General features: G+C 42.0%; 1 protein-coding gene and 1 long non-coding RNA gene across 3 annotated transcripts in view; one reads left to right on the top strand and one right to left on the bottom strand.

Annotated features, from left to right (window-relative positions):
• The window catches only part of LOC128876568 (mannosyl-oligosaccharide 1,2-alpha-mannosidase IA), a 540141-nt gene that overhangs the window by 454592 nt on the left and 61010 nt on the right, over positions 1-24539 (top strand). For both annotated transcript variants that reach the window (XM_054123042.1, XM_054123043.1), the window contains one exon: positions 9157-9372. In XM_054123042.1, coding sequence (XP_053979017.1) covers positions 9157-9372 — 216 coding nt within the window. The remainder of the gene's footprint in view (positions 1-9156; positions 9373-24539) is intronic.
• LOC128876575 (uncharacterized) lies at positions 1136-24539 on the bottom strand. Its single transcript, XR_008457070.1, has 3 exons — positions 23289-24539; positions 1739-1895; positions 1136-1645 (listed from the first exon to the last, which is right to left on the bottom strand). It is a non-coding gene; the product is annotated as an uncharacterized LOC128876575 (long non-coding RNA).

Below are 24539 nucleotides of genomic sequence, written 5' to 3'. Positions count from 1 at the left end.
TGGGACACCCAGTACACCTCCAGGTGGACGCGGAGAGAGACGACGAGGAAAAGAGAGGAGTCGGCCCGGAGAGCAACCCTTTAGGGGCAAGCTTTCATTCAGAGATCAGAGAATAAGATCCGCGCCAAGGAGGACCGGGAGTGTCGGTCTTCGCTGGCAGAGAATAATTCACGCTATTAGCCCGAAGCGGCACAATGCGCGACTCGACCCACGACAATAAACAAAGACATAATTATAGTATACCGCCCGAGGGTCGTCGTCGGTGTAGAATTCCGGTCTTCTTGTCTTTTGGCTTCTCTGTTCCCCGTTTAGTTCCATTCTCTCTCGCTCCTTCTCGCCACGAACCACGTTCACCTATCGCAGTCAATCCAGGGGAGGAGTAGGTACCAGAGTCCCCGTTGTACACCTTCGAGGTGTTGGTTGTGCGTTGTCGGGCGTCTAAGACGCGTGGAATCCCGTGTGCCGCCCTTATGCCGCGTTCCCATGGTGTTAAAGCTCTCACGTCCCGCGCGACCAACGTGAATAGCGCGTTCGGCGTGCTCCGCCACCGCGCGACGGTCTTCCGGATTGGCTGAATCCCGTCTGCCAGAAATTCGGCTGAATTTCTCGCGTTCGTTTGAGATGAATGGTCCCTTGTTCATGAATGACCTCACTGTTTATAAGAGTGGTAGAGTTTACGATTAAGCTTCTCGTAGCTTGCATTAGAATGACGTGGGAAATGTTTGGATTGCGATGGATTGATTGCCTTGCTGCAGACATTCTGATTGGGAATGAATTTTGGGTGTACAGAGCTCAGGAGTATTTAGAAGTTATTTTTTTGCACTCGGATGGCCCTATGAGGGGACATTGTAAGTCTAATTTTTTTAGTGACACCGCTGCAAACATAAAGGACTTGTATTATTTACATAAATCGTTTATGGTTACAGTGATGTCAACGCTTCAAGAAAGCTACAAGAATTTATAATCAATGCAACTAACCAAACTCGACACTCTCAACTCTTAAATTTAATCGTACCTACAACCAGATCCTCGCAAACTTCTTTATAAAAAAAAAGAAGAATAGACAAGAGAAAAAATTTATTCAGTATGTAATTATATACAAACAGAATATTTACGAGGACATAAATGGGAGAACAGTAGCGCATATCTAGACCGTGTGTGTACATCGTGTTAAGTGCTCAAACACTTACGACACTCTTTGATTTAAAAAAGAAGTAGAAAAGCAGAGTATCGTGTTCGACGTGTTCTCAGGCGTTTGTGGAGCATTCGCAGTGATTCTGTACCTGGTATCCTGGATAATAGGATGGGTAGTTTTCCAATCGAAGGGTTCGTGGAAAAAAGGCAATCGCGAGCTCGTTGCTCCTCGGATATCATTATATCGGGTAACGAGTTGACGCCGTAATTGGGCTCGCCCTGGCGTGAAGATGAGTTCCCGCTTCGATGCCCCCGCCGATCCTTCGGGACTCCGAAGACGCCTGCACTTGTATCTTGTAGCGACGCTCGCGTGACCCTCCCGAGCTCTGAGCAGGGCTGAACGTAATTTTACGCTGAACGGGTAAGAAAAATTGGCGCTAGCCAGCCCGGTGATCGAGTTTTTCCGGGATGCAAACGGCACCCTTTCCCCCCGCGAATGGGATCCGTTGCTCTGAAAGGATGAAAGTTAAATTGGTTTCGAGAATTAATTTAAATATTCGTCGTCGCGAACGCCAGGATCAAATTCTCCGTTGCCTGTGATTACCTCATCCGTGCTCGATGGTCGAATCTTCTATGGACGCTTTTTCTGAATCGCTGATCTTCCAGACTGCCCTTTCATGGTTGATCCGTTACAAGAAAGGGACGTTTGGTGACCTTTCTTGAGGGATGATTCGAGGATGCTGATTGGAGGACGAAGAGATCTGAAAATTATAGATACTTGTAGTAAAGCAATTGTTGGGAATTTTTATTAAGGTGTCAAGCTGTATAGTAGGAAAAGTGAGTGAAATGTGTTTGGTATGATTTCGAATTTTGGGTTGTTAGAAATCTGAAGACATAGAGGAACAGTAGAGCATACAATAATATTAATTATTTATACTCTAAAAAATTCAGATATTTTAGAAAACACAGATATGTAAAGTTTGAAATTAATATTGTCAATGATTGTCCCTTATAAAAATTATTACCTTACCCAAACCCTTCCAATACCTCGAGTACAGATCAATGCAACTAACTGTGTCAGTTTGATCGTTACCCACGTTTCTGTATATTCCCTAAACTAATTTCATTAGAATTTTTCATATCACCTTCGGGTATCGGAAACGCATAAACCGCGAGAAGAATATTCGAAACTGTGAAGCGAGGGTTCGTGGGAAGCATTCTTCTGCGTGGTTGGGAAATTTAATGGAGCCAGCGAGCGATAAGCGCGACCAGAAACCGCGCAATATCTCAACGGCAGGCGAATCATAAACCGTCTGAGCCTTTTACGAGGGAATCGGCCTCTCTTTAAATGGTTTCGCGATCTGGATCTTGCGACAGAATTGACCAGAGCTGGGAAAAATATCACCGGCACACCGAACTGTGGCAGGAAACGAGGGGGAAGACACGATTCAGCGAGTAACAGGAAAAGAGAGAGATAAGGGGGTGTAAAACAGACAGTAGGGGTCAGCTACATATCAGAGGGAAAGTATGTTGAGTCGATGAATTAGGGGTGAGAGGGATGACAGAATGGTGTAGAGATGAGAAGTTGGCTAGAAAGTCTAGATGGTAATAGTATAATCTCCTTGATAGAATTGTATATTACAATCTATACTATGCTGCATAATTAAGTAATATAATCTAGGAGATTATACTATTACTTAACTCCTCATCTCTGCACAGTATGTATGCAATAAACTATTATTCCTGAGAACAGAGTGCAATAATTGTTTTCCTCCGATGAAATACTCTACCTACTGTAGGAAAAAACCAAGAATTTTCTATTATCGTACAAACTAATTATCACCAAAAGAGGAGTCAATAAGTTGTACACATCTTCTTTGTTGTTATAACATAAAAGTAATCGTTACGTGACACTAAATTCGTTAATACACGATACAATTGTATTAATAATTTTTCATTGTATACAAGAATTGTACACAAAAAAAAAAAATGGAAAAATGGTAATTCGACCTGTCGTGGTAGGTTTAGTGTAAATCCTCCCAACAAATATCCCTACTTAAATACACTATTCCAAAATCTCTGCACTTCGAGCAAACTAAATCTTGAAGACATCGAAACACCACCTTCCTCCAGGCAATTTTAACCAATTTCCCGACGTCTCGCTGGAAACGCTGCTTTAAAACAGTGATTTCATTTCCGCCCGATACGTATAGAGCCTCGATACCGAAACACAAACCGAAAATGTGTCAAAACGCGTGCTCCATTGAATGAATCTGCAAAAAAACAAAGACGAAGGCATTCATTTTGCCTTTCCGAAGAATTCGATTCTCTCCATTCCCCGCAACCTCGAATCAGTTTTCATCAATCGAATCCCGGCGAGATCGAATCACACGGTGACTGATTCGCGATGCATCGCCGCAGATATGTGCCCGTCTGCTTCCCAGCCTGCACCTGTTCGCATGAGCCCATCGAAGTGGCTCGCGTGAAGTTTTTCGTTTTGTTTATTCGACGCGCACGCTCAATCGACTGACGGAGGCCTTTCTCTCCCTCTCGTATTTTTCAGACTACACGGTTCACGGGGGGTTTTTGTTGTTTATTAATGGAAACGCGCCGTGCACGGCGAGCCTGAAAAGAAATCTCTCCCTTTTGGAATCTGTCGAGGCTGCGTCGAGTGGCCAGCCAACGGGCAAATTAGGTGCAAAGAAGAGTAGAGAGCGAAGAAATTCTGCCGTAGGCCAGAACGTGCCCGTTTCAGCGTCTTCTTTTTTTTGAGTATTAATGAATTGATTAATACAGAACTGTAGGGAATTGCTGGGAAAATCTCTTTGGCGGTAGTGGGCCTCTAGTGGAGATTCTCTCTGAGAGTTAATTCTTGAATTAATTATATCTAGATAGGATATATTAAGATAGAAATATGGAACGTTGGGAAGGTCGCGAGACCGTATTTTGGAAAAAATAGTGATTGTTAATTCAGATATCTTTTTTTTTTATATATTCACAATGTCGACTGAAAATAGTCAGCAAGGATTTCACGAATCAGAAAAATAACCCTTTATCAGTTGATAAACGGTTCCCCATGGCACCCAGTTCACAATTTCAACTCAAATATAGTCAATCAGAAATCTGTCAATTCAGCTCAAAATAGCTAGTCAGAAAGCCGTAAATCCAATGTGATTAGAAAAATAACCCTTCGTCGGTTGATAAACCCTCCTGGTCCCTACTTCCCTGTGGCGTCCCAATCAGACAACCTTATGATTTCCTCGTGTCCCTCGTCGAATGCCACTCCCTCGAAAATGAACCTTCCACGACCACCTCCGTCGCAAGGGGATTAAGGGACTGTTGGCTGAGAAAATCGTCGTAACGACGGAGCAAGGTGTCGCCGCGACAGAATAGCGTAACAGAGGGAAAGTAATCGGACAAGACCACAGCTCGTGCAACGAGCTTCAGCCTCTCTCGTTGTTCTCCCTTCCGTATCCTTTCCCGCCAGGCTAATGGTTTAATCCTAACACGGATGTTAACCAGATTACCAGCCGAGAGCTGCCCCGTCCAGGTTCCTCCTCTCCCCCTCCCTACGGTTCCCAGCGGTCGTCGCGGAACAAATTAGCCACGATTACGTGGATAACGACTAAAGGGGTCGATCGTCGCGATTCGCGCTACCAACGGCCACGATGGCCGCCCTCCGCAATTTGCTGCAACGTCGCTCCCTTCTGCGGCATCCAGCGGTCCAGAGGTTCGTCCTATGTCCTTCCTACTCTCTTGCCAGATTACGCTCCCTTCGACTTTGCGCTGAGCGCTTGACGGGACGCCGCAGAGGGTTTCTCCTAAGAAAAATATTTCAACAACCGGGGAAAGGGGTCTCCTGTCCCCCGGGAATCGTCGAGAGTTTCATTTTTCGTGCTTAGTTAGTAGGAAGCTGTTGGTGTTTAATGAGATTTTAAAAGGTACTTGAATCTTTCTTTTTAAACAGGGAGTTCTGTTGACGTTTCAATTTATTCGGAGAATGGAGTAGGTTGTTTTAGTTACAAAGGAAATATGAAAAATGTAACTCGAAATGAAACTTATTATATTATTTTAAATGAAACAATTGTTTAAGAATATTTGACACTGATAATAACAATCTAAGAGATAGTAGAAATTCCGCCCGTTAATTTGGATTTTGTTTGAACCGAACCTGTCGATTCCACGCTGACCCTTGACAGCTTAATGTTTTCAGTGGAGCAATAAACAAAACAATTGTTTAAAAATATCTGATACTGATAATAACAATCTAATAGATAGTAGAAATTCCGCCCTTTAATTTGGATTTTGTTTGAACCGAATCCGCCGATTCCACGCTGAGCTACGACAGTTCAAATTTTCTTATTTAATAGACGCTTTAATAGTAATATGAATGATGGACAGACGGCGTGACCTACATATATACAGGGTGTCCCAAAACTCGGGGAGGAGCCGGAAATGGGGGGTAGCTGAGACGATTCTGAACAACAATTTCCTTTGCAAAAATGTCGGATGGGGCTTCGTTAAGGAGATATTAAGCGAAAACCCCGACCAATCAGAGCGCGCGTAGACCGTTGGAGCGGCCGCGGTAGCGAAGGCTACGCGCTAGGTCGATGCTTCGATGCACGTCGAGTCACTTGTTCGCGTGCAAGCGCGGCCGTCAGCGCGTAGCCTACGCTACCGCGGCCGCTCCAACGGTCTACGCGCGCTCTGATTGGTCGGGGTTTTCGCTTAATATCTCCTTAACGAAGCCCCATCCGACATTTTTGCAAAGGAAATTGTTGTTCAGAATCGTCTCAGCTACCCCCCATTTCCGGCTCCTCCCCGAGTTTTGGGACACCCTGTATATGGCGTCCTTGCAAGGCCGTTCCAATTCCGAGAAATACTAGTAAACATTGTAGTATTTCCTGGAAGGGAAACCCCTCAAACTTCCGTGTCATAATAGTAAACATTGTAGTATTTCCTGACAGGAACAACCCTCAATGTTCCTTAGAAGAAATATAAATTTATCTTCTTTCCCGTTCGAACAATTTTGGTGAAACTTGGTACAGGGATTTTTGGGGTCGCTGATGTCAAATTTGAACTCGAAATTTGAAAATAAATAGCGTGGAATCGGGCGCATTAAAATTGGAACTTTTTCGTCTCTCCGGTACAGTTTGCGTACTTCTTTTCATTCTGTTAATTTGTTCATTATAAAATAATTCTTGTAATTAATTTCGTTAATTTCAAGAGACTACTGAAGGTAGATAGGAGCAGCGTAAGTCCACGAGTGCTCACGACGATCCTCAGACAGGCTCTGCGCCACGAATCGTACCGAGAAAAACGAATATATTAGCTTGTCTGGTTGTTCGTCGACCATCATTCCCGTTCCCTTTGATTTTTCGAGCCATTCGCGGTGCTCTGTCGGTCCGCGGTCGCTTCATCACGTTTTTATGACGGTATAATTCAGGGGGCAATATAATATCTGTGGACCCTGGCTGGTGGCACCAACAGAAGTGAGTTCATCTCTCTGGTTCTGCGGTCATCGTGGACAAAAAAAAAAACAATAAATCCGAAAGGACGGGAAGGAAGGAGAGACAGAGTTCCGTGGAACTTTTTTGACGTTATTTCACGAATCCACGACGGGTGAGAATGAAATTTGGTAAACGGGAGGGGGCAAACGGAAATAATTTTCCTGTCAAACTTTCTGGATCTAGGTACACTAGTTTTCAATTCATTTGTTTTTATAAATATTTGGAGGAACTTTAGGTCGAACAGTGATATACTCCTCGATATACTCCTGACTTTGTATTTCAAAAATCGCGTTAGAGTTTTAAAATCGAAACTGGAATAATACTGATTATTTCATTATATTTGTCTTGTTACCTAGATGATTAATAATGTAGCTAATAACTGTTGTATATGAATTGTAAATTGTAAATAAATTGCAAATGCCTACATATTTTCATTTCTTTTCAATTATTTTACATTCTTCTTGTCCAATTAAATTATTTATTTCTATATTTCATGGAAAATTAACGTGAAAGCCTATATCGCTGATAGTTGTATGTTGTTATTGAAAACCAAAATTCTAAGTCCCCTTTTACAAAACCCTCTAGCCTGTATATTTATTGCCCCCGAGGGCGACGACAGCGTCCAGGAACTTAGCTCGCGAGTTGTTTAATACCTGCATCGTTCACGGAACATCAATCAAGCGCAATCGGACAGGAATGGACGTCGCGACGCCACTTTGTCATTTCTTAACCTGTTCGAAACGTTTCACGGAACAAATTCGAGTTGATTGCATGAATTAAGCCGAGGGATTGGCGCATGCCCGCCACCAACGAGCCGACACCGGGACATCTTCATCGCCCCTCGGCCTTTCGTCCTTTTTTCCCTCAGGATGAAAATTTCACACTCGACGAACGTTCATTTTCTGTTTCTCTCGAGCGCTAATTAAATTCGCGTAATTCCTGCTGGTATATCGCAACGCGGGGACACATGGGGGGACGACACGAATTTTGACTATTGACTTTGGAAACGCAGAAGGAGGAATTTGATTCGGGGGTTATGGTTGAAGAATTGAAGTTCTACGCGTATAGAGCGATGGAATGAGGGTGTACTGTGTGTAGGGAGTGGAATTGTTGCAAGGCAAGCGTTTTGAACCGGAATCGATGATTAATTGATTCCATTATGGTAACTTGAGAATCAAAATACTTCTGATATATTTATTACCTGGGTAGCAGGAATGCTGTATGTAACTAATTTGAGTTTCATTAAAAACAAAATTCTAAAGCCAAATTCTAAAGTAAATTCTGCCATTACCATCTACAATTAGTGAATAATGAAACACTCAGTTCCTTCGGAATGATTTCTTCTAAAATATACACTAATTACAACTAGCCTAGTAAATGCCTGATCGGTTTCCCAAAAGAACGTAAATCATTCCCCGATACCCCATCATGAAGCTCAGCATCAACCAAGCCATGAAACCTTCAAGTTTCTCACACAGTCCTTCTCAGAGCGAACGTTAGAACCATTCTCGCCAGACGGTTTCCAATGCAGCCACGTTACACGTGCAATCTCAGCATTTTTTTAATAAGCATTATAATTGCCACAGTACTGACGTAACGCCGCATCGCACGCCGCAGCAACGTGGTTCCATCACAGGTTGCATCGCGCGCAATCTACGCGTGTTCACGTCGATAATTACGCCGCGGGATGAGTTTCCGAGTAAAGACCAGGAAAAACAAACGTGTGGCTAGCCAAGGATACTACAAAGTCTCGGGGGGGAATTCACTTTGCCAACGTTTATCCCGTTTCTTTTCCTCGTGATCTTCCCTCCTTCGCGGTTTCCAGCGATACCGGGGAATTCCCTTCTTCGAAATGAAATGAATTTCGCTTCGACGAAGATTTCCGTGGAACGATGTTTATCCAGCCGGGTTTGAACAGTGTTCGAGGAAACGAGGGTTCTTGTTGCGCTCCCTGGACGAGCAAACTTCGAGTATCGCAGTTCCTTGATGCACGCTGAAACGGTATCCTGCCAGCTGTAAAGCGTTTAGCCAATCTCCGAGCTTTTCTTTTCGTAGCAAAGCTTCGTCGAGGTGCCATGCAATTAGGGTAGTTATTTAGCGGTTGAAAAGTAGAATCACCATTTTATGATATTATTATTCTGGAAGAAGTATTTTATTCCTAGTCCTTCACTAACTTGTTGTCCCAGGATTGACTGATTGAAAATTAACTCACCTACTTAAACATTTGGAATAAAGATACTTAAACATCAAAGAGTTTCAAAGCCAAATAAATAATTTTATATCAAAATAAAAAATTCTATTCTTCCTGTCACAATTTACATATTATACAAACAAGGTTGTTTACGAATATTTCACAGCACCCACTTGCTGCAAGAATATTCTTCGAAGTCTCTTTGAGCAAAGTCGACTAACTAAAGCCTCAGATTCACCCCTAAAGATATCGTAACAAGTCATACCTAACCATGCAACTTTAGATCAGCTCGATCTCACAGTTCACTTTTCGTTTGTGCAGATGATGAAACATGGCTGGGACAATTACGTGAGGTACGCCTGGGGAAAGAACGAGCTCAGGCCTATCTCGAAGAGGGGTCACAGTGCTAGCATCTTCGGTGCTTCGAACATGGGTGCCACCATCGTTGACGGTCTCGACACCCTTTACATCATGGGCCTCCACGACGAGTTCAAGCAGGGCCGCGACTGGATCGCCGAGAACCTCGACTTTGATATCGTGAGTACCGAGTACTTTTTTCTATCCTTTCAGCGTCGTTTCATTGTTTCCCTCACCCTGGGAGATCGTAACGTCGAGGGAGCAGCGTTTAAACGCTGACAGCCTCGACCTCAAAGACGACAGAGCGTCTTTGTTCGACGTCACGAAAGCGTCCTTAGACCTAGTTTCGACGCTAGACCACTTGGCGCTTCGATTAGGGTCGTGAAAATCGTTTTAGCGTGGCGCTAATGCGATAACGCTAATTGGGAATTTTGACGACGGGTCGTTTAGATTTTAGCGACGGTTAAAACGATCGAGGAACTTTGATCCTCCAGTGTTCGTTTTCTCATCAGCGACGATGATGAGTTTGGGGTTTTGCGCCTGGTTTGGATGTTACGAAACTGACGAGTGAAACGTTTTTAGTTTGGTACTTCTTTTTCTTTTAATATAAATTTGATCTATGAATTTTGATTTAAATGGAATTAAGTAGTACTAGCAGTTTTGTTTAGAAGAATTTACATTAAAATATAATGTGTATATTTTCAATATAATTAATCCTGATGAATATTTTCTCCATGACCCCAATTAATTTAACAAAATTCTAAAGCTCTATTTATCACTAAACCTACCAAGTCGATCAATTTCACCATGGTATTTTAAACTTCTTCTTGCAATTGGTCAATTATTTCTAGTACATCAAAATATAGATATATTTATATACCATACTGAATCACTGTTTTATTCAAAATTCCTCCCAAGAATTTATTAAAAAAAAATAGAATACGAAACTAGTGTAGCGAGTTCCAGAAATTTTGCGAAGAAAATTCACTCAATTACCAAAAATCGCTTTATTATTAAAAATGATTTTACCTGAATTTTTGGAAACAACTATTATAATTGAAAATCAATTTTATGGATAGATACAGTTATATGCATGAATAGTTTTAGTCTTGACTAAATTCCGATCAGATAATTTCTGAAAATTCCTTAAGCATAAAAATTCCTTTGCCATCCCACGTGGATTTCGTCTGATACCAACTAACGAAAAATGATCTTTGATGTCTCGAAGGTAGTAGGTATCGCAAAGTGTATTGCATTTTTAACTTGTTTGGTCGCGGAGGTAAGCATAGGTCGCGTTACTAAAACTGTTAACTTTTTAAACGTTTCACGCATTAGAAAATTCTACGTTGGCTTACTCTTCGACATACTACAAGCAAAATGATGAGCAGATCAATTCCCTCTCCGTGTATTTTAAAGCTTGTAATATCCTTTGCGGGTTCGTTTGATGTTTGCCCGTTCCGCTCGGTTACCTTTCAAAGTGATTTAATAATTGAAAACGTTTTCAAAAATGCAGTCGGTACGAAACGTGAATAATTTCGCTGCAACGAATCGCGCTCTGCTCTTTATCGTGCATTAAACACGATCCGGTACGTTTTGCCGCGTTGATGCCGGATGAAATAATTTCTCAGTCGATCGGAGTAACGAGTGCTCGTGGAATTTCGTGCACCTTAGGGGGTGCAAATTAGGGGCTCGTTGCGAAATTTTTTTCGAGCATGAGCACTCGTTTTATTGAGTGCTTGTTGTTAACGTTCGAAAGTATGTACTGTTGCCAACAATTTCGTAAAATTTCATTGAAAGATTTGTGAAAATGGAAGTGTGGTATATAAGTCGAAGTGTGTCTGGATTCTTGATACTAGAGATATTAAATTGGCATTAATTGCAACTGATTTTGAGATATTTAATTCTAAGAAGAGTGTTGAGATAGAAATATGAGAATGCTTTAATAATTCTAGCATTGTGATAATAGAGCTGGTTGCTTCTCTAACTGTTCTTAATCTGGAGTCTAGAAGAAGTTGACTAGCAAAGGTGCATCGTGCATGATCTGGAGGTTATTATTCATTTCTAAATAAAGTCCAAATGTTTGTTATTATGCTTGTATGCTTTTATAGCTATCCACCTCAACACTTTCCTCAACATATCATGCACGAGGTAACTCTGTTAGTAAACTTCTAGATAAAGCACGAGAAACTTTTGTTCCTCAGCCTCTGCTACTCAGTTCCCAGAGAAAGCATCACTAACCTCTACTAGTCGAGCTCTAGGACAAGCACAGAGCCAACCACTGTTAGTCAAACTTTACATCATGCACGAGTAAACCTCTGTTCATTAGCCTCCGCTAGTCATCAAGAAGCATCGTCAGCTATTGTACCTCTAGCACAAGCATAGTCCATATTTGTTAGTAACTCTCTGATAGGCTCCAGTTAACCATTATTACAAATTCTTTATCTTCTCTCAACTTGGGTAGAAGAATTGACGGAGGCTACAAAGAATTCTAATATTAACCTACATCTAATTATTCATCATGTTTCCTGTTACCCAGAAGACATCCCAGTACCTAAGTCCACCAAGGTCCTCTTGTTTCCATAAAAGTCAACTGTGTCTATTTCACCCTGCACATTTGCTAGCTCCAGTAACTCAAGAATTCCAAGTAAGAACAAAGTATCCTAACATTATCCACCTTAACATTTTCCTGTCACCACCAAAAGACATCCCAATATCTAAGTCCACCAAGATCCTCGCGTCTCCATAAAATTAAACGATCTCCATTCCAGCATTCGCCATCCTGTCCACACACGAAACTTCTCGCATTCAATAAACAGATCTCCATACCCCGCTTCGAAAATTGCTTCAAAATCCGTATCGTGAACGATGCTGTCGATCTTCGCGGCCCGATGACCAACGAAGAGCAACAATTCCGAAGCAGAGGGTCGTTTAACTCGAACCGAGTCGATTCAAGTCAAACATCCCGCACCAGGAACCTCTAATAACTCTCGTTCAACAGAGCGAACGCCACGGGAACGTTCGACGCGTAGCGTCCCGCGAGCGTCGGGGATTAACAATCCAGCGGCGGACCTCGTTAATTAACTTAATCGTTATGTAAATCAGTGTCCCCGGTATTTCTAGGGGACGCGGAGAGGGCTGGCGTGCGGGGAATAAACTTCGTCCGAGGGTTTTCGCCGCTAGACACCGGTCCCGTAAGCACCAGCGAACAAACTTAGTCGGGTTTATCCGAACTTGGTAACAGTCCTGTTACTTCTGCGTCCCCCTGAAACTCTCCGTTACACTGGCTGCCTTCTCGCGAACACCCGCGCCGATGTAAGAGCGTATTCCTAAGTGGCTAACTTGCCATATTAACCGGTAACCGCCCTGTCGACCGGTCCTGGAATTCATGCCTACTGTTTCGCAGCTGTGCGCTAGCTACCGCGTCTCCGGGTATAATTGCATCCCCAGCGGGGAAGAGTTCCTTTGTACCCGTCGAGAATGAAGCAGAGGAGTTATTCTGGTATGGAAGACGTCCAAATAAAACAATTCATTCCGAAACCAGGGAAAAAACAGTGCCTTCCCTTGGTAACTAACCCTTTGACTGCCGAAACGATCATTGCGGAAAATTCTAAGGGGCGATTAAGACAGTCGAAGTTTTAAAAAAAATATCACCTTGTGGAGAATGATAAGACGAAACTTTTTTATATGAACAGTTTATTCGTAGGACGTTTAGTTTGAAGAATACAAATTGAAAACTTGGAAGTCCTCTTTCCTGTTATTTACTAAGTTTGCAATTAAATATTAATAAACAGTAATGGACTTTGGGGTTTTTGATGGATTGGTAGGGATCGGTGGATCCTACTGCGTACCTGTACTAAATCTGAAGAAATTTCGATGACATTCGGTCGAGTTACAGCAATCTATGTTTTGAAATGTAATTGAATTTCGATAAAATGAACTTTTATTGTGAATATTGTGAATATAACAAAGTTTCGTCTCGTCATACTCTGTAAGGTGATATGTATCAAAATTTATTTACTAAATTTAAACATTTCTTTGAACGACATAAGTACTGTCACGAAAGAATGACTGTTGTTTAGTCCTTGTAAACATCAAGTATAGCAACAGAGCTTCCAAAAATTCTGTGCTGCGGGTGGCGAGACCGAATTCAGGAAAATTCCAAGCACAGGGCAACGGTCGGCTGGAATTTAAGACGTTTCGAGACAAATCGACGGAGCAGCTCAAATATTTGGCTACGCTTGGGAATCTTCTCGGTAGGAGGGTGATTTCGATTCCTGGCATGGATAATAGGACGTCAAACATTTTCTTGGTCTGTGCTAACCTCAACTATTTATGGTGGATTCCTAAACGGATAACTTCTCGTATTAGTCACTTCGCCGCGCTGGAGAACTCGTGCGTGGAAACTGCTCGGTCGCGCTTGCCAGAATTCCCGCGTAGAATTTCACACCTGTGCAATTCGCTTAACTTCGAACTTTCCCGTCGCGCAAAGTAAATATCTTTCTGTCTTCTTGCGCGGGGGAGGATCTCTCTCTAAGTCAGGATCTATTGTCGTTCCTAATTCAACCACGTCGGCTACTGACGTTTTTGTTTAGATTGCAGAGTGTCGTATAAGCGGAGAGAGTGTTAAGTTTTAGTGAATAATTCGACAATACATTGCTTTTGAATGTATGAAACTATCCTAGTATCGAACTAATGTCATATACTTTTAATTAATAAAAATTGGTACTTTTCTCTTTAGACCCTCACAATAATATTACGAATGAATTGGTGAGGCTTTCCCCGTAAAAATGAACCCAAACACGACCTTATTCGGCTTACCTTCACTTATTAATAGTACAATCTAGTCAAGTCTAGTGCATGATACTATAGTTTAATGAATAAGTAAAAGTGATCCGAATGGGGTCATGTTTGAACTCATTTTACACGCAGGAACCTCCACAATCCATTAGTAATACTGTCATGCAGAAAATTATACAAATTTTAATTATTCTGAGAGTATATAAGCCTCCTGGTCAAATAAACAAAACGAATTCAATTTCGATAAAATTGTCACATTCGGTAAAAGCAGTGCTGCAACAGTTTCCCTGTCTGAAATCCAATGCAAGAATTGTGACTCGAGAACGAGCGTTCCTGCTCGACTGATAAGCATCAAGTTCGTCGCGGTTAGTTCCAAGAACCGAATATTTCTTCGGTTACGCTTCGCGGACCGCAACAGATAAAAGATTGAACCCCCCAGGGTTCTCCCGTTTCCGGTCACAGATGCGAATTCTTTTCCTTTATTCGTTGGCCTCTCCTCTTTCCTTGTCTTGACGGATAAGCCACGAGAAGTTGGCCGAGTATCGACTTCCATGATATTTGTAGCAGTCGAGACGGAAGAACCCCTCAGGCTGCGTTCTCGAGCTGCGATCAAATTTTGATAATGCACTTTCTTCTCGAGTAACCGCGTAATCTGTCGCTGTTTATTCGTTTGGTTCCGATGGGCAACGAAAGTATCTGTTAAGACGGCTGGTCATAAAACTTGTCACTTCTTGAAGCTTTCTTGGACCTCAACAAACTAATTTTAGAAATGTAATAAAACTTGCATAATTAGATCCAATTATCCAATGTATGATAGTATGAGAGCATCAGAAGATATTTCTGAACTAAATATACGAGATTATAACAGTTTGCTGAAAAAAATTGTATGTCTTTCTCTATTTGAGTCTGCTGTCTTTTTTAGGGATTAATTTATGTTCGATTTAACCAGCTATAAAAATAATTTACATCAACGTTGCATGAGTACTTGACGCAAAATTACCAATAATTAAGAAAACAGTGAAGTCAGAGAATTTAAGAAGCTGGCGAAAAAGCGACTTGTTTCCAGCGGTCAGTTGAAGAAAATTCCGCGCGGCGTTGAATTTCAGCTTAAAAAACGAGACCATAAAAATGACGTGGAAAGTAGCTCGGCACGGAACCACATGGGTTACCCGATACCTTAGAACGTGACCATAGCATGAACACCGGTGCGCACTGAATAATATTTGACCAGACCGTGACTCTAATAGAATGGCTCCTTTAATCTATTTGCTGTTCGTTTCATTCGTAGAAGAATTGATATCGCGAAGATGTACAAGATGTTTTATTGCATTAAGACTATGGTAGACTTCTTCCTTCGATTCTCTTTTACACCCGGAAATTTACGTGTATCGTTAAATGAGTTAGCTATCGTTAGCCCTCAGTCCGAACCTAGCTACCTACAGCGTTATCAATCATATTTATTAAAAAAACAAATTCAAACCCAAACGTTAAAGTAATATCCTTCCATTTCCACATATGTCTGCCACGTCTCGGGCAATTGTCAGTTTTCAGACCGGAAAAGTAAGGGTGGTTTTGAATTTGTAAAAGATTCATGGTTGCTGCAACTATTTCGGTTATTTTGCATCGAGAATTTACAAAATCTTATTAATTCTACTTAAGCTCTCAACTCCCAGAGAGCACCAGATTCGGTGTCCTCGTCCTACCTCCTTTGATGGGGCCTAGCGCATAATGCGACGCGGTTTTTCGTTTTACCCGGGGCGGTTAGGCCCGCGCGCAGCTTCCTCCACGAATTTATCGCCCGTCCAAATCGCGGACCAGTCCATATAACCCGTTCGCGATCGGTTCCCACCTCGGCCACGGTTAGAGGTGCCCCGGCCCTCTACCGCGGGCCCCCGCGCAACTGTTTTCATTCTTTTATAAATCTCGCAGAAGGTAATATATATCGTACCGGGTGTATTCACTCGCGGACGCGTTTTATGCGGCCGTATCCTTTTTGCATACGCGCAGCATTGAAATTGATTTCGGTTCGGTCGACGCGGTGCACTGGATAGCCACCGGAAGATTAATACCTGCAGCGCCCGCTCCGATCGTGTTTTTTAATCCGCTGTCTCCCCCAACCCCTCTAGCTGGTGCTCGTTATTTCTCCAAGCATCGACGAGGCATCGAGGAGGAAGCCCGCACGTCGAACATCTCGGCCCTTTCGATTTTCGAAACTGAAGGATGGCGTTCGTTACGCTCCGTGATCAATGGCGAATGATTGCTACATTATGGCGGAGTACCGAAGAAGAAGTTGCAAAGGTTCGAGGAGGGGCGGGGGTGTATCGAATGAGATATCTGTATGTACCCGAACACAGGCTATTCACGAATGCTATCGGTATCGAGCAGTGGTGGGAAGGTGTCAGGTGGAGCGATGGTATTCGTTACGGTCGATGATTGATGTGGAATGATTGCTACATTATGCGGAGCCCGAAGAAGAAGTTGCAATGGTGGGTTGAGGGCCACCGAATGTTGAATATATTAAGTTTCCAAATGCGACTGTTATCGAACAGGTGCAGAGGTTGGGCATATTTCATTAGAGGGGGGTTAGTTGATCTGATGGTATTCGTTACGGTCGATGATGGATGCCGAATGATCGCTATATTACATGAGGTCTGAAAAGGTTGCGAAGGACTGGGGAGGAATGAAGTCAACCGAATGTCGAGCGGATTAAAATTCCCAAATGTGACGCTTATCGATCGAGTATGTGAATAAACTTGTAACTCGTTACGTCAGTTGAACGATAGTATTTCTTACGATTAATGATTGTAACCGAATGATTGCTATATTGCATGAAGCCTGAAGAAGAAGCTCCAAAGGATTCGAGAGGAATGAGTGTCACTGAGTATCGAACACACTATAATATCCAAGCGTGACTCTTATCGAACAGGCGTAGAAATGAGTTCATAACAGGTTTCCTGAGACCTCGCTTTCCAGATCCATCGAGATATTTTCGAATGAGTGCGTCTAGAGAGTAACCAGTGTTACTATTTTAGAATTACACGAAAGAACCAACAACCTACACGAATAGCTACCGATGGCCTCGATACGTTTATAAATCTGCAAATACGTAGCCAAACCAAGATCCCAATTGGCATGGTGTCGAACGGGTATGCAAATAGGTTATCCTTGCAAGACGTCACTTGTGGCATCGATGTCAGATAAGCAACAGGTGTCGTTAAATCATCGGGACATTGATGGCTGATTATTCTCAAAGGGCAACGAACTTTGAACCACAGCTCAAATAAGGAAGAGTTCGAACGACACCCAAGGACAATTTTTACAATACTCATCCGAATAGTCTTTATTCATTCTATAAACTACAAAGACCCCGGTCCACTCACTCTCACCATATAGACATCAACAGGTGTTCACAACTTTAATTCAACCAGTTGAATCAATCCCTCTTGTTCCACCCAACCCTTGATAAGTCCAACAAGTATCACAGTGCATCAACTGGCTCCAATAATGATACCAGCACCCCCAAAATCTCAAGTAAGACTCTCGAATACTTCCCTCGCTCAATTTACTCCGGCGTACCCTTCGCAGGATCCCGTTCCTCCCGCATGATATTCCCGGCTCGAACATATTTCCCAGTCACACCAACCAGGAACGCTTTCGGTTACCCAGTTACAGCAGCGCGACTGCGCGTTCGTTCGTTTCTGTTGACGCTACTCTGCATATTTCGTGCGCGCATTGTTCTTGGAGACACCGCGCGCACCGAAGTCGCTGGTGCATTTTTAATGAAGCACCTTTCCACAGGAGCCCCGCCGTTTTCGATCCCTTTGTGGCGAACCGTGGCCCGGACACGCCTTCGCCCAGGAATTTTTTTTTATTTTGTCGGCGTCGAGGGACACCTATTGCCATTGAACGCCGACCTTGCCTCGTCCAGGCGCCTAGAAGACTTTCCTCTCTCGTAACATCATTCCCAAATAATTTTGGAGTTGCAAATTATGACGACGATTGTCGTGATAAGCTCTTAGAAAATTTAAGATTTCACCGAGGGAAGGATAGATATGTTATGTTAGCGATATGCAACCCTACAAGAAGATGACTACTCGACTCATGTATTCTATTTGGAATAAAATATTGTAGCACATGTAATCCGAATGGTTATATATTGTAACGTTTAAAATTTTTGTATTTCAGCCGAAAATTTTCTTTATTTCTTTTTTTAAAGACTCTGAAAAGATTTCTGGATAATTTTGATCTTAAACACCAAATTAAACATTCGCCCCGGAATTTTGTTTCATTTGTCGGCCTCGTGGGACACCTACTGCCATTGAACGCCGACCTTTGCCTCGTCTTGTCCCGTTTAGAAGACTTTTCTCTCTAGTATATCCTTCCCAAATACTTTCCACGCCCTGCGTAAGCATGAATTTTCATTGAAAAGCTCGCTCGTGAAACTCTAGACTCTTAGTCCGGATCGCCACACCGATAGGAGCCGCTGTGAAAGGCATTCAGGCAACTGGAGATTATAGATGCACGCCTATATCTCAGCTCCGACTCCTTTAGAGATGTGAAATACAGGGTGTCCCAAAAGTCGGGGAGGAGCCGGAAATGGGGGGTAGCTGAGACGATTCTGAACAACAATTTCCTTTGCAAAAATGTCTGATGGGGCTTCGTTAAGGAGATATTAAGAGAAAACCCCGACCAATCAGAGCGGGCGTAGACCGTTCGAGCGGCCGCGGTAGCGAAGGCTACGCGCTAGGCGGCAGCGTCAATGTCCTTCGATGCACGTCGAGTCACTTGTTCGCGTACAAGCGAGGCCGCCTAGCGCGTAGCCTTCGCTACCGCGGCCGCTCGAACGGTCTACGCGCGCTCTGATTGGTCGGGGTTTTCTCTTAATATCTCCTTAACGAAGCCCCATCAGACATTTTTGCAAAGGAAATTGTTGTTCAGAATCGTCTCAGCTACCCCCCATTTCCGGCTCCTCCCCGACTTTTGGGACACCCTGTATACTATTCATAGTTTGAAGCAGGGGACCGAACGCACGCAGCTTCTCGGGGCTCGGGCTTTTCGAAACCTTTGCAGCCTACGTCTTCCAGGGACTTTGAAGTCTCCACCTGCCGGGGAATTGAGTCTTCCTGAGAAGGATTCGTGGAACTAGCACTCTAGAGTGGAGGCAGAGAGCCTCGGCAGAAATGAATATTTGTTTCCAAAATTGATTCGCATTTGAGCCCAGGAAACTGTCAGAGCATTCGTCAGGAACATGTTGAATTGTCATCCTGGTTATCACTTTGATATCAACTGTCAAAAATTTTAGCTTTTTCATACGAGTAGTCCTTACCATTTTCTTTAACACGTTCACTGCCAGACTTTTTACTAGGATCAAATTTAGATTTTCAGACTATTGGAGACTACATTATAAAACATTTACTGTGATATTTATTTTTGTAACTTCATCAAAATTCATGAATTTCGCTCAAATTTATTTTCCTTGGCATTTAACTTTCAGAATTAAGTTTCTTAATTCTTCAGTGGAAAGTATTGTCAACATAACACTAAATCTACCACGACAGGTTGAATGACCATTTTTAAACTTTAGTATGCGTATATTTCTTGTACGCAATATATGAATTATATACCATTGTTTCATGCATTATTCAATTCAGTCCCATGTAAAATATTTTTGCATTTAATTTGAAAAAAATATCTTTAAGCCTAGCCACTTGTTCCATCACGATAGAAGTAGTTACAAACGAACGTCGGTAGATTTAGTGTTAAATATTGTGACCACTATGAGTGTACCTACTTCGCACGTTCTTTTCTACATAATATATATATTATTGTCTAAATATGTAAGTCTCACATACCATACATACATTTGCTATTCCCCTTTTATCCTCCATAATCGCCGCCAAAGTGTACCAAACTTGCGCTACCCTTTCAGAGGGAACACCCGAGCCCGGAGGGTTAAATTATTTTTTTGTCCATTTCGCGTTAACCTTTGGAGCTTCGGAGTAAAATTGCGCATGAGTTTCGTCCATGTTCTCAAATTAGTCGGACGATAATCCACAAAACGGCCGCCGCTGTTCAATAAGAAAGCGTTCAGAGACCGCGCACAGGGTGATAATGAACTCGAGCGATTCCAGTCGAGTGACTCCGGCCGCGAAGTGTCCGCCCTCCTCACGAGCCTGGGGGAACTGCGGCCACAGAATCGTCTCCGAGCGATAAAAGGAGCTTATTACCCCGGCCATCGAGGCATAATGCCGCGATTAAACCGTCCAATTTCCCATTTTTCCCTCGTTTTCGCCGTTAAGCGTTCGACGTTTATGCGCCAGGATTTTACGGGCCTGATAATTGCGAGGACTTTCTGAGAGATCGGTGATCCTTTTGTCGTCGAAATCGACAGCACTTCCAGGACTAAATGATGGGACACTTAAAATAATTAAGACTCGGGAACGTAATGGCGAGTCGGGAACGTTTTATACCGGCAGGGGCTTCGAAAATCTCGTTCGCTTTCGGAGCACAACCTCGCGACTTCGGTATATTATTTAATTGGTAAGAGATTTTTAGAGAATGTTTTGGAGAATTGAGTGGTTACATTATTGGTTACATGCGAAAGCGATGTCTTGTATATTGAAAGAAATTTATTGGATATGAAATAGACATCTGTGTTCAGAAAATACAAAGGAGACATTGGAAGAAGCAAGAAATTGGTAAAAATATCAGGAAACTCTGAAATATTTCTTACTCCATCGATTACACTCACAATCGTTCCTATGTAAACTCTTTAATTTCTTTTATCCCAATATTCTGCAAGACAATCAGAAATGCAAGTTTCAACTAGTAGGTTCCTAGATTTCTTTCTCAACTGTCGCAGTACTTATTATACGGCATCCCCCTGTCACCAAAAGTCATCCATCTTTACTTTCTCCGCGTAAAAATAGAAACGCGTAAAAGTCGAGTTTGAGTAACGCCTACCGTCCCACATCGAGTAGATTTACCGAGCGTAAATTGCGATCCTGCAATCGTAGTGGATCTCGATCCTTCTGGCGTCGTGGACATAAAATGAAAACATCATAGTGCGAAACGCGACGGCAAAACAACAATCGATCGACGGCCAGAATCGAGCGATCGTTAAGAAGAGAAATGACATCCCCGAGCCATGTTAACACAAAGGATTCAGGCTGGATCGATCCTCTCCGGGGGCTTCTCGAAAGAGTGTCACGGCGTCGTAATTCAATATCGATATCAATACGCCTACTCGCGCCGATTCACTCGACTTCGAGGCCCGATCGCATTCGGATCGAACGCCGTCCTCGAAGTTGCTGGAATACAGGGTGTTTCAAAATCCTGCGAATCACGACGAACATTTTCTATCGAATTTACAATAATTTGATGTTTTACAGGATACTATGCTTAAAAAAAAAAAAATAATAAAGAGATAGATAGTAAAGATTGTAAGGATATTTACCGTTATCATACTGCAGGTATTTACGCATGAATGACAACTGTAAATATTCAAAATTATACGAGGATGCGAAGAAATGCATAAATATATCAAATCTACAACATAAAATACGCGTTACGATATTTAGAAGGTAAAGCAAAAAGCATATTTAATTCGAATTCTCGTTCTTCGCTTGTGCGTATAAAAATATGAATTTGCATAAACATCCACAGTCTTATTATGTGCATCATCTGTGCGTCAGCCAAAAATTAGGAAATTCATCTAAAGATTCATTTCATCCCCTAAACTTGAATTATGACAACTAATGAAGTGAATGCCTGCTCTTGTTTGCGACTTCTGTTAGCCGCTGAATTTTATAACCACAGTTCTGGAACACTCTGTACACGTCTGCGACCGGTTTCCCCGGATCGGAGATCGAGAAACAGTAAAAGTGACAGAGAGTCGTTTCACTGCGCGCCAATATTCGACCGGCTTCTGATTGAAATATATTGGACGTGTCTCTCGTTCGCCTTCTGTTTTCGTTGTTTTTCTCCCGATGGATACGTTCGCTTGCTCACTTTCATTGTTTTATACCGGTTTACGACAGATGGAAAAGGCTGTAAATTTCTTTGTAAATCCCCGCCTACGGATGAAACATGTGTCCTCACCGGGGACAGAGCTGAAACGTTGCGGCGAGGAATGAAACGGTACCCTCGAGTTATACCCGCGCAAGTTTGGCGGTTTTCTTTTCGATCGGTTCATTAATAAATCCACGGAGTCGTGAATTATTAACCGAATAGCAAACTACGACAATCGCTGTCATGGTGACCTTCTGATAGTCGAGATTTTAGTGATTGGGGAGACAGGACTCGTTTTTCCTACGTGGAGGATATTGTACCATGGATAACCTGAATAGATATGATAGATTATTTAATGTAAAGATCGTTAATAAATTTATAGAGTTGCAAATTATGACGACGATTGTCACGATAAGCTCTTAGAAAATTTAAGAATTCTACGATGTGAAGATAGATATGTTATTTTATTGACGATATGCATCCCTACAAGAAGATGACTACTCGACTCATGTATTCTATTTGGAATAAAATATTGTAGCACATGTAGCCTGAATAGCCATATATTGTGATCTATAAACGTTTAAAATTCGTACATTTTCAACCCAAAATTTTCATTCTTTTTTTTTCTTAAAGTAAAACCTTTGAAAAGATTTCCTGGATAATTTTAATCTTAAACATGTCCACCTAAAGCCCAGTGTCTTACCTAAACTAAAATATCCAACAGCGAATTAAAGGTAAACAACAATCCGTTAATTCACGAATACCAATTTGAATCATAAAATAAAATGATATCTCACATCGAGCAAACAAAAGCTTATCTTGACACCTGTTAAGCAGAATAAATGTCGAGGATGAAGCACTATAAAGTGAAGAATAGTACGCTTGAACAACCGACGACATCGGTTAGATTTCAAAAAATCTGTTCCATCTGAAGCATTGCTGATGGCGCGAGACCTCGTGTCGCGAAAACCCCGAGGATCCCTCAAAGTTCTCTACTCTGAAGGTAAACCTGTCGATCGAGACGGAAGGAAAGAAATCCAATCGTGAAAAGGACCCAGTTTGCGGAATGGGATTCAATGGAAGAATTCGCCGATCGAACCAGCTACGAATCCCTGTCTGGTTGCCCACGCGATTGGTTACCTATCGCCTGGTAAGCTGTCCAGTGGGTACGTAGGTAGATAGGTAGATAGGTAGATAGGTAGGCAGACCAGGTAGGAAGGAAGGACATGGAGAAATCGACAACGCAATCAGTTATGCCTCCCTTGGTTACCAATTTTGCGATATCTCACCTCGAAATGACAAGTAGATCATCTGCTGCGGCTTCGTTTATCCATTAAATAAGACTTTGCAAGTATCCGTGACAGGCTCGAGTGCGTTTTTAATTCATCTTCAAGCGAATAAGACGTTGGATCTTGTTGAGTGCTTGAAACTCCAGATGTTAATGCTTGTTCCTTCAGTAGATTTTTCTGTTTCAAATAGGAAGTATTAGTATTCGTCTAGGTTGATCCGAGTCAAGGAATGTTGAAATATCAAAGTAATGGTTTAGCCCTTGGATTCTGGAGTTTAGACACGCTGAATGTGAGGGATTGTTGGTAAAGCAGAGCATGTATGTTAAAACAGAGAATGCATAGAGTAAACAGAACGCTTTGTTGTATCGATAGAGAATCCTGTTTTATCAGCAGCTTGGTCTGTTTTATATCGACAGTCTGCTCTGTTTTACCGTGCTTGAATCCAGGTCTTTACGTCACTTTAAAAACTACATGGGTCATAGCCAGAAAATATGTAAAAAGATTATACAAGTTCACAGAATGAAATAAAAGTCCTTTACAAGAATGTACCATCAAAATTAAAAAAAAAAGAAACAGATTCTTCGACTTTTAATGTATTAAAAGTTCCAGAAACATGTTAATCCGACGAGATATATATTCAATGACTTCTTAGGTTCCATTGCCTTTGGAATTTTATTGCAATAAAGCGAAAGCTGAGAGGATTTTTAAATTACGGTCATTGGTAAGAATACCACGTAGTTAAACATAATACTCACTCCAATTACAAATATTCCTAAAATTTGTATTCGTTTTTTTGGATCTTCTTCTTCGAAATTTACATGTTTGAATTTTGTTTTCACATTGTAATATTTATCGATAGAATAGCCATTAACTTTCCGTACCTGAATTTCATCCCCTTCGATGTGACAGTACGAATCTCACGTGACTTCTTTTATTACTCCTTATTTGCAAGAAATTCCACCCCACAATCGTCGATACCCTTCGAATCGAGCTACGAATTCAATATTATGATAAAAGTCGCATCTTTTTCAATTCTGTAACAGAACAAAAGTTTCGTAATTAGTTTCGTAATTAGATACTTGCAAAGGGGTTCAACATTTTTTAATTAATTTCATTATTTGTTCCTTGGATCTTTATGGAGTTCTCTTCGTCGTTTGAAATTCAATTTCCAATTAATGGACGTTTTTCTCCGCACATGTTCACACCACCTCGAACACATACACGCGTTACATGAACATACACAATAGACGC

The sequence above is a fragment of the Hylaeus volcanicus genome, chromosome 5, assembly GCF_026283585.1.
Source record: "Hylaeus volcanicus isolate JK05 chromosome 5, UHH_iyHylVolc1.0_haploid, whole genome shotgun sequence".
Lineage (NCBI taxonomy): Eukaryota > Metazoa > Arthropoda > Insecta > Hymenoptera > Colletidae > Hylaeus > Hylaeus volcanicus.
The sequence above is the reverse complement of the archived record's forward strand: the minus strand, read 5'-3'. Positions and strand labels throughout refer to the sequence as shown.